At 36.9% G+C, this 15,617-nt stretch overlaps 1 protein-coding gene across 1 annotated transcript in view; it reads left to right on the forward strand.

The window, feature by feature from the left end:
- grm8b (glutamate receptor, metabotropic 8b) overlaps positions 1–13,827 on the forward strand; it is a 146,093-nt gene extending 132,266 nt beyond the window's left edge. Inside the window, exons 8-11 of the mRNA XM_017484743.3 lie at positions 2,696–2,832; positions 3,106–4,041; positions 11,774–12,020; positions 13,300–13,827. Of these exons, the coding sequence (XP_017340232.1) occupies positions 2,696–2,832; positions 3,106–4,041; positions 11,774–12,020; positions 13,300–13,349 (1,370 nt within the window). The 3' untranslated portion in view covers positions 13,350–13,827. The remainder of the gene's footprint in view (positions 1–2,695; positions 2,833–3,105; positions 4,042–11,773; positions 12,021–13,299) is intronic.
- Positions 13,828–15,617: the final 1,790 nt, after the last annotated feature.

Here is a 15,617-nt window from a genome sequence, read left to right on the forward strand (position 1 = left end):
GAATATTCCAGAAAATTGACTTTCCTTAAGATAATTGGAAGAAGTATGTTCTCTCAATATATTTTTTCTTATTTCAGTTATATTTTGATATTGATTGACAAGGTCTCTATAAAGGTTTAACCCCAAATTATAGACTAGATATAATATTATTAGATAATAAGGATTTAATATAATTTATAGAAGCAAATTATTCTTTTCAAATATATTCAAAATATATATGGTATGTAAAACAGTAGAATGGCCTTAATATCTTTATACCATCAGTATGGATGGTATTTAACACATGTGGTATATTTGCCAAGTCTACGGAGGGAGAAAAAAAAACACCACCCTGTTACTTTCAATGATGTTACTCAACAGGAAATAGGCAGCCAAATTGTTAGTCAAACAACCGAATAGAAAATGATATCATTGCCTGAGCTGAGCTGGGTTAGAGTATTTTTTAATGTATAATGCATGTTTTCTCAGCTTCCTTGTAGAAAGTGATTTTTTAAAGTTTCATTTTAAAGTGTTACAAGGCCTACATGGCATTCCAATTGTGAAATCACCCCATATTCCTTGAAACCCATTTATCCTGTAATCCGGTAGCTCCTGGATGTGTCTGAAACATGTATTTGTGTAGATAGGTGAATATTTACTGAAGGAAGGCTGATAATCATTCCACTTGAGAATACTGCCAGTGTAAAAGCATACTGATACAAATTGCTATATTGTTGAAGGAAAACATAACTATTAAATCAGATGTATGTTCCAATTGAAGCATAATAACAGAATTTGCCGGCAGGGCTGTTGACCTAAATATACGGACCTGCTGCAGCTCAGCTTATATTCAGTATACATTCTCTTTATCTGTGACAAGAACCTAAAAGGTTAGGTGCAAAACATTGCTTCACTAAAGTGCAATCGATTCAAGGGCCCGCACACATTTTTACATATAACAAGCAGATAAACCTTGTATGTGTGTGTAATTATATGTCTTGTAGTGTATGTGCATGTATCACACATCTTTAGTAGATGCCTTAGAGTACATCTTATTTCAGTGTACAGCACTGCTTGATTGAACTTTTACCAACAATTTGCTTTCATTGTTCTGTCCTAACTGACAAGAGGACAGTTTAAACAAGCAGCTAATAAATGAATCCAGAATAGCATGCAGCTCTGAGTCTCTGCAAACTACAGCTGCCTGTTGGCAATTGCCAACTCATCTGCAGTCACAGGCGCTCCATTGACTTCATACACACGTTTATTTTTATGAGATGCTGAGAAAAGAGCATGGCTCTAAACAGCAGTGTCTTCGTTGATTATTGCACATGAGCTATGCTAATTCTTGTGTTACACCATATGTTTTAGAAGCTGTTCTCTACACAATATCAGGTCGTGCTTAGTGAGTTTAATGGAATGCAACTGTTTATGATTAAGACAGACTAGTGCTGGGGATGATTCATTAGAATTAAGTTAAATCCTTTCTGCACAGTACTAAATACATGCTGTGTACTTTATATTTCTCTCTTTGTGCGCTATTTGCTCGGGTGCTCTTTTACTTGTTTAATAATATTAAGTCAATTTAGTTATAGAGAATTGTGACTTCATTCTGTGTAAAGCAGTTGAACTGAACCAGGCTCAGTGTTAAAAATCTTTTCTTTTTTTTTTTTCTTTTTTTTTTTACATTAATTAGATGATTAGTGGTTGATTACCTGTGGAGAAGATTTACAATTCAGCTGTTCTTATGGTGAAACATAAGCAGTAAGTGGATACACTTGTGTACATACATTAAACCTAAATTACAAAAGGTTGAGCCTTTAATTGCCATCTTTAATAGATTGATTTTATAATTACCGAAACATCCATTTTATCTTGTCAGGTTTTATGCAGCCCATTCTGAATATCAGCTTTCTAATTGAGTTCACAAAATGGCTCTAACCTGTGATTAAATATGGCCTTGTTTATTCACAACATCTTCTGAGTCTGGTAGTCATTCAATCACTGAATAGTCTTAGATCGAGTCAGGCAAATCATGTGGCTAATTGAGAAATGGTCACAGCCATGTGCTAGGATGAGGAGACATATGGAGGTTTTAATGGGATTCAGCAGTAAATTGTGTTGCCTGGTGTTATGGTGCAATAAAGTGCTTTAGACATAATGCGTGTGCGAATGTTTTCATTTACTCATGAGCTTTTACAGATGACTGAATCCGGCTGGACTGTATTTTTGTAGACTTTGAGTCCTGCAGACCCATGCGTCCTGTCAAGCTGCCTCTCTGCAGGTGTTTTAATGATGCATCACATCCTGGTCTCCTGAGATGCTGTCCTCGCTAATCATGCTGTTGTCTCCTAAAATGCTTGATCTGAAATTCTAAAAGGCCTGGGAGAAAGTCAAGTATGGCTCACAGTGATGGAGTTATAATAAATAACGATGATTAAACATTTGCTGGGGCTTTATGAAGGATTAGTGAACTGCATATCAGGTACAGTTTAACCCTGGACACCAATTCCACTCTGATTATAATCATATAGTCTGCTTTAGATAAATAGATTTTAATTGTCATGAGGGATAGATAATGATTGTTCTAAGGCTAGCCTTAATGTCAGAAGTGAAGCTGCACTTCTACACTGGAGACAAGGATATCAAATTCTGTATTAATCGAGGATTGGCATAATCACTTTAATAGACTTTTTTTTTCAACTCTTTTTAACAGGTAGTGCGAAAACCCCTGTAACATTCAACGAGAACGGAGATGCTCCTGGACGATACGACATCTTCCAGTATCAAATTACTAACGAGTCCACTGAGTACAAAGTCATCGGGCACTGGACAGATCAGCTGCATTTAAATGTGAGAAATGGCATTTGTGCTATTGCATTTTAATGTTTGGCTGATTTAAGTGAAAGGTCAATGAGAGTAAATGTTTATGACCATGAATGATGAATGATGAGGATTTTGGTGAATTTAACTGTATTCACAGTCAGTGTGTGGATGACGAGACTCAAACAGTTCCATTTAATTCCAATGTATTCCATTTAATTAAATCTTGAAAAAAAAAAACATACTAAATGCACATCCTAATTTAGAATGGATAGTCATAATTACACTTGTGTACCTCTCCAGATGGGTGTCATGCAGTGGGTGAGTGGGGACTCATCTGTGCCCGCCTCGGTGTGCAGCATGCCCTGTCAGACCGGAGAGCGAAAGAAGGTGGTGAAGGGCGTGCCATGCTGTTGGCACTGTGAGCGCTGTGAGGGATACCACTACCAGGCCAACGAATTCATGTGCCAGCTGTGTCCATACGAGCAGAGGCCTGACCACAACCGCACTGGCTGCCAGCCCATCCCTATCATTAAGCTGGAGTGGCACTCTGCCTGGGCCGTGGTACCTGTTTTCATCGCCATTCTGGGTATCATAGCCACCACATTTGTGATAATCACCTTCATACGCTACAATGACACACCAATTGTACGTGCCTCAGGCAGGGAGATGAGCTATGTGTTGCTTACAGGAATATTCCTCTGCTACATCACAACGTTTCCTATGATCGCAGCACCCGAAGTGGCTGTGTGCTCCTTCCGCAGGCTCTTCCTCGGCCTGGGCATGTGCTTCAGTTATGCCGCTCTGCTCACTAAGACCAACCGCATTCACCGCATCTTTGAGCAGGGCAAGCGCTCTGTGGCGGCGCCGCGTTTCATCAGCCCTGCCTCCCAGCTGTTCATCACCTTCAGCCTAATCTCAGTGCAGCTCATGGGTGTGCTGGTGTGGTTCGTCGCCGACCCCCCCCACACTTTTGTGGATTATGGTGAGCAGCGCACGCAGGACCCTGAAAACGCCCGTGGCGTGCTCAAATGCGACATATCGGATCTCTCGCTCATCTGTTCGTTAGGCTATAGCATTCTCTTAATGGTCACATGCACTGTTTATGCCATCAAAACCAGAGGAGTACCAGAGACCTTCAATGAGGCCAAGCCCATTGGATTTACTATGTACACCACCTGCATCATTTGGCTTGCCTTCATACCAATCTTCTTTGGGACGGCGCAATCTGCAGAACGGGTGAGTTCAAGGTTTAAGGGTGTCCTGTTTTGATCCGTTTTAAACACATATGCATGGGCTAGACATACCTACAGAGTTTATATATATATATATATATATATATATATATATATATATATATATATATATATATATATATATATATATATATATATATATATAAAATAGCTATACTCATAGCTTTATGGGGTTTTCAATCTACCCCTTTAATGAAAATTTTAAATTGCACATTTTAAAAACAACACAATAGAAACTGAAATTAGAAAAAAAATTCTTAATAATAGAATTTAGTCTTGGCTGATATGGAAAAGTTGAGACTGAGATGTGACTGTATGTTTTCCACACCATCTCAGTTCAGTTCTGAGTGATAGAATTTTCATTTCATTAACAAATATGTGTATTTCAGATAATTTTTTAAATGATTTTGTTTTATGATAAAGTTTCAGATCAAATTAGAGCCTGGCCAGCATTACTGACTGCGTGACAAACAGCCCCCAAACTAACCCAATGGATAAGTAGTAATAAAACCAGATAGGATGTTCGTTCAAAATGGTCTTGCATTGTTACATATACTGCCATAAATAAAGTATAACTCATTAAATTAGTCACTGACACAGTAATGCACACAACTAATTTTGTGAATGTGACCAACAGGGGCACGTATAAGAGCAGACCACCTAACAGCTGGATATAATATATGCAAAATGCCCAACTCAAGTCTGTGTAAAACAACACTAAACACTTCCAACCATCTTGCTCAGTTCAAACGAAATTTGCTTTAAAACATGAACAGAATACCCAGCTAGTGAAGGTTGACAGTATACAACATATAAAATATAGCATCAATGTCATATTGTCAGAATCAAATGTATACATCACATTTATACATTTTCAATCCTTGCATCATTGAAAGAAAATTCTTTTTATACCACAGAATTCTTGAATCTGAATGGTTTGGATGTGTTGAGTAATTGCAGCATTTCCAGCTGTAATTCAAATCACAGGTTTATATTAGTATACTCATACTGATATATTATTCCTATAGTAACAACTCTTACATAAAAACTTGTATGGCTCCTCCTAATCTGAGGCTAGTTAACAGATTTAAAAAAAGAAAAATGTTATGTAAAAAAGATGATTAAGTATTGATATGGTGAGGTGTTCTGTAAGGAGATTTATGGAAGGCATCTCAGGTGTCAACACTTTGTAATGGTCAGTAAGTTTTCTGCCACTGGAGAGTCTTTAGGAAAGAGAACATTGTGGGTTCTTGATAACATGACAAACTGCATTTTTGTTTTATTAACTTGAAAAGAGAGAAAGAATAGAGGCTGGTGATGGAATGACTGCTTGTAGCTGCTATAATGTGACTGATAACTGGAACTTACGACATGTCATTCTTTAATAAATGAACATTTGAAATCATTGGCAAATTGCTACGCTATAAAAGGAATAAAACACTAACTTTGGGGTAGTAACAGTGGTCAGTTTTGCGCCTGGCTACATCACACCAACTCGCCGTTGATCATTTCCCATACCAGCTAGAGGTGTAAAGATTGGACGATTTGGATCGTTGAATTGATTGAAAAGGCAGCAATTTGAACAAATGAATCAAGCCAAGAACTATACAGACAACTCTGTGTAAAAATAATTCAGATTTAAAACGGATGTGTAAAAGGGCCAGCAAGTAGTCCTTCCATATGTTGTCGTCATGCACAAATTAACATAGGCCTACCCCAGATTCTGATCAAAGTTGATCAGATAATGATAAGAAGCTACTAAATCGTCAAATATCGAACCATTGCCTCAAGTATCAAAATGGTATGGTGTGGAAGCCTGATGCCGGCACACACACTGTTGTGTCTTTTTCTATACATACTTTTACTGAATATAAGAATTCAATTTCAAATTGTTATATTAGCTAACTACTGTGTTATAACCATATAAACTGACAAATCTGGGATGGATTAAAAGTGTTCCCTGGTCAGATGTTACCACAGTACTTTATAGCTGATGAGTCTTTATAGCTGATGAGTGGAAGGGTTTTTTTTCCCCCCTCACACAATATTTCATCATACTACTCATTAGTGCAGTTGTTTTGTGTCTGTGAATAACCCAGTAGCATCATTACACAGTCTCTGCTTGAGTAATATTCATGCTGATTGTTTATTTTCTCCCTTAGACAATTCCAGTTGCTCGATACATGTGCTGTCTTCTGCTGGAGGAGAGTTATCTCGTTACTGATATCAGAGATATGGGACAAAAAAGAACAGTGGCTAACGTAATACAGTTCACACAAACGGATATTATTCTACGAACATGAACACAGTCTCTCTGGATTTTACTTTGCTGTCTGATATACTGTATACTGCTAGGTAAAGACAGGCCGGACCTGGAAGGACAGGACATTTTAACACAGACCTTACACAAAGCTACACTTGTTCCCTGTATGAGTTTAATTGAATGAATTTCATGTGTAAGAGATTATTAGGTGTAGTGTAGCTTGGTAGGGTATAGACCAGTCATGTTTACGGGCAGCATGGTGATTCAGCAGGTCCATGGTGCCGGGTTTGATCCTGAGCTCGGGTTACTGTGCGTCACATGTTCTTGCCATGTCTGCGGAGGGTTTCCTCAGAGTTTTCTGGTTTCTCCTTACCACCTAAAACCATGCCAGTAGGAGGATGGGCTGCACTAAATTGCTCTTTGTTGTGAATGTGTGCCTGGTGCCCTGTGGCTGGCTGGCATCCAGTTCAGGGAGTATTCCAATGATAGGCTCTGGAATCTCCCTGAGCAGAGTAATGTGTATTATACTGCCAAAAGTATATGGACACCTGACCATCACACCCATACATAGTAAAATCCCTAGTGTTGAATTAACACCCAGAGTGTTTATATGAGTCCAATGGACTCATATAAACACTGAAGGGTGTGAATTCAACACTGTGGGTGTTAAATCAACACTGGCAATTTTGCTGTGTATATACTGGTTAAGAATCCTGTTCCAAAGCCATGGGCAGTAATATGGAGTCTCCTTTGCTCTTCTGTGAAGGCATTTCACTAGCTTTTGAGTGTTGCTGTAGGAGTCTATGCCCATTTAGCCACCAGAACATAAGTGAGGTTGGGTACCGATGTTGGGTGAGGAGGCCTGACATGCAGTAGACATTTCTGGTCATCCCAAATGTGTGATCTGAACAGGCCACTCAAATTCTTCCACATCAACCTTGGCAAACCATGTCTTTATGGACCTCAGTTTGTGAACAGGGGAATTGTCATGGTTGAATAGCTTTGAGCTTGACCACTTAGTTCCGGTGGAGGGAAATCTTTATGCTACAGCATACAGAGGCATCCTGTACAAGTGTGTTTTGAACTTTGTGGCAACCATTTGTGGCTTACATATGGGTGTGATGGTCAGGTGTCCACAACCTTTTGGTCATATAGTGTAGATACAGAAGATGAATGAATGAATTCGGTCACCTCACATTCCATGATTTTGGGAGGGTGTGCAGATGCTAACCACGAAAGTGAATATGCCGATAACACAGGAAAGGAGTATCTACCTTTGCATTATCTACCTTAAAAACGCGTTTACAAAACATAAACCTTAAACCTGAAGCATGTTTTACTTGGCTAAATAAACACTGAATTATTTTTTTCATTAGCTACAGGAACCTTAATGGAAAAGCATTACCAACATAATTTAAACAGTGAAAATGTCATTAAGGGTATATATGTTAGATAAAACTGCCACATAAAGGAGGTTAGGACAGATGCAAGCGCAGATAAGAGCTTTATTAGAGATGAGATATACAGACAAATCCTAAACGTGAATCAACAGCGTAGTCAAAATGGCATGAAGTAGGCAAGGCAAAGCATGAAACAAGAAACAAAATCAAAACCAGAATAACAACAGGAGATCAAGGCTTGGTAACCAACAGAGAAAATTTCAACTAAGCATTTACTTCACAAAGATATTGTGAATGAGCAGGCTCTTATATATTGTGGTGTTATTGTCAGTGTGATTAGGAACAGGTGTGTGTGATTAGTTCTCAGGAGAGGTTGATGTGTCTGTGTGTTCCACTGGGAGTTGTAGTCATCGGCAATGTTTGTTTCTAATGTTTCTAGTTTGTGGTGACATGACAAAAACAGAATGTGTCATCTGTGTGTCATCTGTTTTTGTATGTAATATAAATGGAGCCAACATCACCTCACTTTTTTTCTAATACTAAATTAATGTAGGCCTTTTAGCAATTTTTTACATTTTATTATTATTGATTACATTTCATGTCTCATTTAAATCAACAATATTCTATTATGAAGCTACTATAGTGAGCAAATGAACCGGCTTTGCAAAACAGGTCATCCCCGTAACCTTTTGTCAGAAATCAATACGAGATAACAGCCAGAACTGTGTATCATTCTCCTCAGAGGGCTCAAAGGAAATGAATAACTTGAGAAGCATCTCATACTCTGCGGACTGTAATAAATTATTTTATAAAGTTATATAAGGGAGAAAATCATTTCCTTTACATCTGTAACTTTTTGTGAATTTCTACAATATGACAATACACTGAGATACAGTGGGTTTGGTGACTATGTTCTGGTTTTCCAAAAAGAGGACACCTTTTTCAGACATCCCAACCTGCCAAAACTCATTTCAGGGAGGTGGCTTCACCGGCTACTGCTTCACCGTCCCCACCCCCCATCAATTAACTCGCACATGATATCTTTGCTTTCATCAACCAAAATACTGTTTGGATAAACTTGTACAGATCCTGTGAACACTCTGATTCCAGTGCCATGTTCATGGGGTTAATTGTGTTCAAAACAGTGTTACTGTGAGTGCAAACTTTAATGCACTGTCAAAGACACACTATTAGCATCACATAAATATATATAAATAAAATTGGTTTCACGTTTCGGCCCATGTTTTGAATGTCCTTGAAGTTTCTTTTGAATTTCCATGGACTTAAATAAAATGTCCATGAAATAATATAAAATATGCAATGAGTGTACCTTCTACCATCATTCACACATTTGAATGGCCATGTAATACGAAGCAATGTGATAACATGAAAATAAAAGTGATCATATATGGCCATGGGCATTGTTTAGACTCTGACAGCTGTCAGTTGCTGCTATTCTCAAGTAAGTTTTTGATGCCGTACAACAACAGCGCTTTGCCTTCATGCGTTTGCTGAGAGCAGGCTAATGGTTGAGAGGCAGTAATCTGGCCAATACTTGCTGCAAAAGTTTACAGAGGGGTTAAAGCAATGCAAATATGCGCACACTTGATGCACTATTGGACCATAAGCACATCATAATGAAACTAAAGCTGAATCCCAAACATTTTTCCTCAAGTTTAGAAATCCTGGCCGGACGCTTTTTTTTAAGGTCTGAAAGAGAGGACATGTCCGGGAAAAAGAGGACGTATGGTCACCCTAACAGTGGGATTAAATCAGCAACACATATTTAATCTTTTGTGATTATCCTTCCTTTATTTTTCTTCTTCGGAAAATTAAGCGATGCAATGAGGCAGTGCAGTGTGGCTATATGTAGCTTCTCTCCATCTCTCTGTGTTCTAGTACATACAGAACTGCAGGGCAGTGTCTCACTATTTGCCTTTTAGGGAGAACATGAAAATTATATATATATATATATATATATATATATATATATATATATACACACACACACACACACACACACACACACACACACACACACACACACACACACACACACAAAAGCCTCAGTAAGAACTAATTAGGTGTGCAATAGTAATGCTTTGGACTACTCAGTGTACATTACATTATATATTTTATATACAGAGGGAAAAGAAATCTTCTGGGGAGTTGTATCATCTGCATTCACTGACACATTGAAAGACTCCTCAAAGCTAGTGTAGAACATGCTTTCTTATGTGTTCAATTAAATATTAAAGGTATGATCATCTGCATACTAAGCTGACCGACTTTTAAAAAATGCCATCTTTGCTTGTTCATTCCTCATTGCGTTTGTCTCTGTGTCTAGCCGCTGATGTTCTATTAAAATGTCTAAGCATTATATTAGTGTAATATGAAATGGTGTAAAGAAAATGAGTTCCAACACCATCTGATTTCTTGGAATTCTTTCAGCGTATGATAAAGGATTATATTTAATGCAAATCTAATTTCTGATAATACAGGCTGAATTTTGCTATGAATATTTTTCACTGGTAATGATTTCTGTCATACTGGCTGTGAGTGCTGAAAAATATGTTCTTTTAATACAGTACATCTATTGCTTGCCTACAAAAAAAAATAAAAAAAAAAAAAAAATCAAAACCTGGCCTGAACTCTGGAGCATTATAGAGATACTGAGCTGAAGAGTTTCAATATAGCTAGTGCACATATTGAAGCGTATTATTAATAAGGCCAATTTACTTTTCATATGATTAATTTTCTGTAATCCTTGTCTTGATGTGGCAAAAGAATCAGCCGTCCATTTTAACATAAACCACTGCTGTAGCTTCTGAGTTATTCTCTGCTCAGTGGAGTAGTATGTGTGATACCAAAATAATAAGATCACAGGACCTACAGACCAAATCTGTAGGTTTTATAGTCTTTGTTCTGTACTCTCTCACTGTTTAATTAGGTGTGTCTGCAACTTTTACTAAGCATGTGGCAGGAAGTGGTTTAAGAACACTAAAATGCAATGTACAAGCAATCTCAATATAACAATAAAGGGGAATTGTTTGTAATGTTATAAAATGTAGATTTGTCTTTTAAAAACATGAAACAACAACAATATTAATAAGCACTTGTAATGTATGTATTATTTTAATCCTGTGCATGGTGTCAGGATTGACTGAACCACACTTCAAACTGAAAAAGTCTATTCAGGTCAATTCAGCGCTTTATTATTTATTATTATTTATTATATTAAGATCCCGACTTCTGGTTAATTCTGGGCTTGTACATGTGAATAAAATAATAGAAGCTAACACCTAGATGAACAGCTTTGAGGAAATTTAAGAGCAATATTATTCAGGACTGAGTTGGTTTGGTTTGTCCCTCCTTTTGCGGGAACCCTTAAATGTTCTTTATAGATGTCTACCTTCAATTCAGCAAAGGTTGCATCTGGAGCCCTTTTTGGAGAGCCGCCAGGACCAATTAACAATCCAAAGAGCCATTGCGAAATCCTTTTTTCTAAGAGTGCTGAAACGTGTCAAAAATAACAGCTATAAGTAACAGTTGCTATTTTTTTGGGTTATAACAGCTGCTTCTAAAGTAGAACTGTTTTTTTTTGTTGTTTGTTTGTTTTTATTTTTTTACCATCAGGGTTTTGTAACATTCGTACGTTATCAGATGTTATCAGACTTTTTTCTCTAGCATATTATCATATTATCAGACTTTATTCTCTAGCATCCTAGATTCTTCTAATGGACCTAAAAGCCAAAGCACAATCCACATCCTATGTGTTAAGGTTTAATTTGACTAATTAATGTAGATGTAGAGATCTGTATTAATCTACAGCGTGTAGCAAAACTACAATGCGGTTGATTATAGTATTAATAAACAAAATACAGCTTAGGAAAAAGATGTATATCTTTCAAACCAGCTGATATGAAATTAGGAGTTATCCTAAGCAGGCATCCAGACATCAGAATGTTTTAATTCAAAGAGTAGCCAGGCCTTGGTTCAATAACGGCTTTAAAGATGCTGATATGCTAATATTCTTCTTCTCTCTATTGTAGATGTACATCCAGACAACCACTCTGACCATGTCTCTGAGCCTGAGTGCATCTGTGTCACTGGGAATGCTCTACATGCCCAAAGTCTATATAATTATCTTTCACCCTGAGCAAAACGTGCCCAAACGCAAGCGCAGCTTCAAGGCTATTGTCACAGCTGCGACCATGTCCAGCAAGCTCAGTCAACTGGCCAGTGAAAGGCCAAACGGAGAGGTGAAAACTGAGCTCTGTGAGAGTGTGGACAACAGCAGTGAGTATAGTTCACATTTCTTTCTCACCCTCTTGTGAAAGATGTTGTGGATATTTCAGTATAAAATCAGTTCAGCTTATATTGTATAACACGTATTTCCCATTACGGGAGCAAATCTGCTTTTTACTAACCGTTCAGGTTTGCTTTATTATTATTATTATTATTATTATTATTATTATTATTATTATTATTATTATTATTATTATTCACATCATTTTTTCAATTTCGATTTGAACTAATGATGGTCTAATTCACTCAGCTTTTGATATATTTATAATGTGAATCTTGGCTCTACTGAAAACCAATACAGTTGAAGAGGAATCATTCTTAATTCACTTGATGTACTCTTGAATGCCAATTTGGTTTGTTCAAGAAACCAGGGCAGGGTATGTGGATCTTCCCATTGATACAGGCAGATATTCCTTTATATATGATTAGAGTTGTGATCATTAAAAGATGCGTTGTGTCTTTCCCACATCATCTGATTAGAGTAAATGCAAATGTTCAGGCTCTTCCTCCTGTGCCAGAAGAGACTCTGATAGTGAGCCAAAGCATAATTGGTAAAATAAATGGTATGTAATGGGGTGTGCAGTTTGGCATTTAAAGGGAAAAGACATATGATTAGCTTTTGCTGGATTTTATCTATCAGTTTACACTCAAGGCCCAACATCAGCACAGATCCACCCTGTTCAAAGCAGGCAGAGTCACAAAACAAGCATCTTGATGCAGTGCCATTCTGTCTTCTGAGTGTCAGTCCTAAGCCTTTATGTTTAATATTTAAGTATATTAATATTTATGGGCATTCCTGAGCAGGCCAATTCTCATTATGCTCACAGGTTATGGCCTGTGAATCATATGTCACTGTATGTTATCATAACTTTATATACTATGTGACCTACAAATCAAAAGGCACACAGTGAGCTTATATTTATGACCCATGCCTTTTCATCATTTCTTAATTACTTTCACTTGACTGAGAAATTGACTGATTCAATCTTATCAACTAGAAGCAATTCTCAAAGGAACAATGGGAGGAATGAAGAGTAGGAATTCCTTTGTCTTCATACAGCTCAAATGAGCACAAAGCATACTGAGCCTTGAGTTAATCTAATTTGGTATAGAAAAGTGTGATATTGGAGGTTCAAAGTCACACTTTCAGAAAGTGATGCCACAAGTCTGTGTTAAAAATAGCAGCCATATTTCTCTCACTCCTTACAAAGCATCATCTCACTGTTTTTCTACACAGGATAAAAACCTGTTCTCCTCTTCTCTTTTGCAGCATTACCCACCAAAACAACGTATGTCAGCTATACCAATCATGCCATGTGAATATGCATCCTGAGTAGAGGATTCTGGGAAGGATTACTGGCACTAACTGGAACTAAAGCATGAGACTTTAATGTTGTTCATGATAAAGAAAGTGTTTGTTGTACTGAGACAAATCTTGCCTGTTTTTTTTCTAACAGTTAAACATATTGGCCGTACAACAGAATGATTGGGACAGCACTCACTGCTGACATAGCAACACATGGAAATTGGACTTCATTGAAGCAGAAGGGGGGAATATATATATACATATATACATATTTAAAAAAAAAAAAAAAAAAATCAAAGGAAATGTTGGAGTCAACCATGTTAGTTGTTATTCTAATTGTAAGTATTTTGTGGTTATTCAGATTTTTCATTCTTGTCCCACGGTGTGAGATCTGCGTTGGAAAATGCCTTTGTCTCTTGTATCGGCTACTCTGGTCAATTAGCGCTGGTTTGTTAAGTGTGTATATGCCATGGTTGAAGCATGCCTGATTTTTATACAAATAATTTATTTATAATAAAGGAATGTTTTTGAAATGTCTAGAGATCTTGGATGAGCAGTCACATATTGTGCTTTTTGGACAACAGCTACACAATTAGCGGAAGTCAAATATGTACTCAATTTAGAGGGCAAAAGTACACACACTACAATTTAACTTTGAATCTTATACAAAGGCAGAATTATTTCTCCACTGGAATCATTAGAAGCTCTACACATCCATGGCTTAATGAGGCTCAGGACAAAAAATAAGTCATTGAAGCACAGAAATAACATGAATTAGGCGGTTTTTACTTTTCAGAACTATCTTTCTTAGCAGGTGAGCCTAGACATAGGCAAAAAGCATGGCTGGCAAGATATTATTTATGAGCTGCAGTACTGTATTCTAAATATAGCAAATGCTCAGTTTTTCAGTTTTGCTATATGCCATGAGTATACAGCACTTCTCATTGCAGTTTTATGTATGCAGCTTGAAATACTAAAATGCCCTGCATCCAGAAGATTTTAAAAACTCAATTAAAGAAATTAGTGGAACCATTTGAGAAGGTTGTAAACAGTTGATCATTGGGCGAATGTCAAGTAATGAGATACTTTGGTAAAGTGAAAGCAGCGTTTTGGAATAGCTTTTTCTTCTTCAGCAAATGTGTTCACTTAAACAGTTCAGATTAAACGGTAAGTATGGACACAACCGTAGACTTTATATGAGCACTATGCTGTAATTTATGTACAAGAATAACAAATAATCTAATCTCACACTTGTGTTTAACTCCTGGTTTTGTTTCTTTTCACAATGGAAACAGATCTCATTTTTCACCCTCGATACACAAACCTCCAGGCTAAATAGAAGGGCAGCTTAGACCAATACCATAGCCAGTGCCTTCTGGACTATCAAGTACCCAACTCTCTGTGTCCAGCATAGTCTAATCAATAAAGACATGCTTAATATATTCTGAATGTGTAACATTAGCTTATTTTGGCATTGGGTAGCTTACCAATGTCAATCAATGTCTCAGGTATAAATGGTATCTAATAGTAAGGTCTAATTAATGATTTAGCCATTCACAGTAACAATGCTATTGTCAAGACATGTTAAGTGGTTTGTCAACTAATGCATTTAAAAATATGTTAACCCATCTCAGACAGCAATCTATTTTTTTACAAGGCTACATTGCTGACAATACAATAAGGTTGAGGTTTTATCATAGAATTAGCAAATAAAACTAGCATCCATGCATGATGACGGGTGGATTTACTTTAATTCTATAATTTAGGTATCATGTTTATATTTTCAGATCTTGTCAGTCAAAAACACAATCTATCTGGGGGAAAAAAGGAAGTTCTGATTACGCAATTTCCTTTTGTGTTCAGCTAACAGGGTTGAGACCTGAAATGATTTTTCCATTTTTCATAACCTATAGCAAATGACCCATGGAAAAGGATGCTTCAAGCATGAGATGTTAAATGGATTCCAACATTAATGCAAACAGTATTTTAAAAGTTAGAATATATTTCAAGGTAAAGTGTAGTTACAGTGGGTTAGGACAGTCAAAAATGCTGTGTTTTAAGGGTTTTATGAATTTTCATTCATTCAGTTATTTATTTGACATATGTATGTTGGTTCTTGTGAAGGACATTTTACCCATGTTAAAAATGTTTTTTATTTTTTTATTTTATTTATTTATTTATTTTTTACCTTTACTTTCCATGGTTATTTGTAAGTGTTTTAAATTACAGTGGGACACAATTGAACCCTAATCATGGAATCACCTTGTTAACTATCCAAATAT

This window comes from Ictalurus punctatus, chromosome 14 (assembly GCF_001660625.3).
Source record: "Ictalurus punctatus breed USDA103 chromosome 14, Coco_2.0, whole genome shotgun sequence".
NCBI lineage: Eukaryota > Metazoa > Chordata > Actinopteri > Siluriformes > Ictaluridae > Ictalurus > Ictalurus punctatus.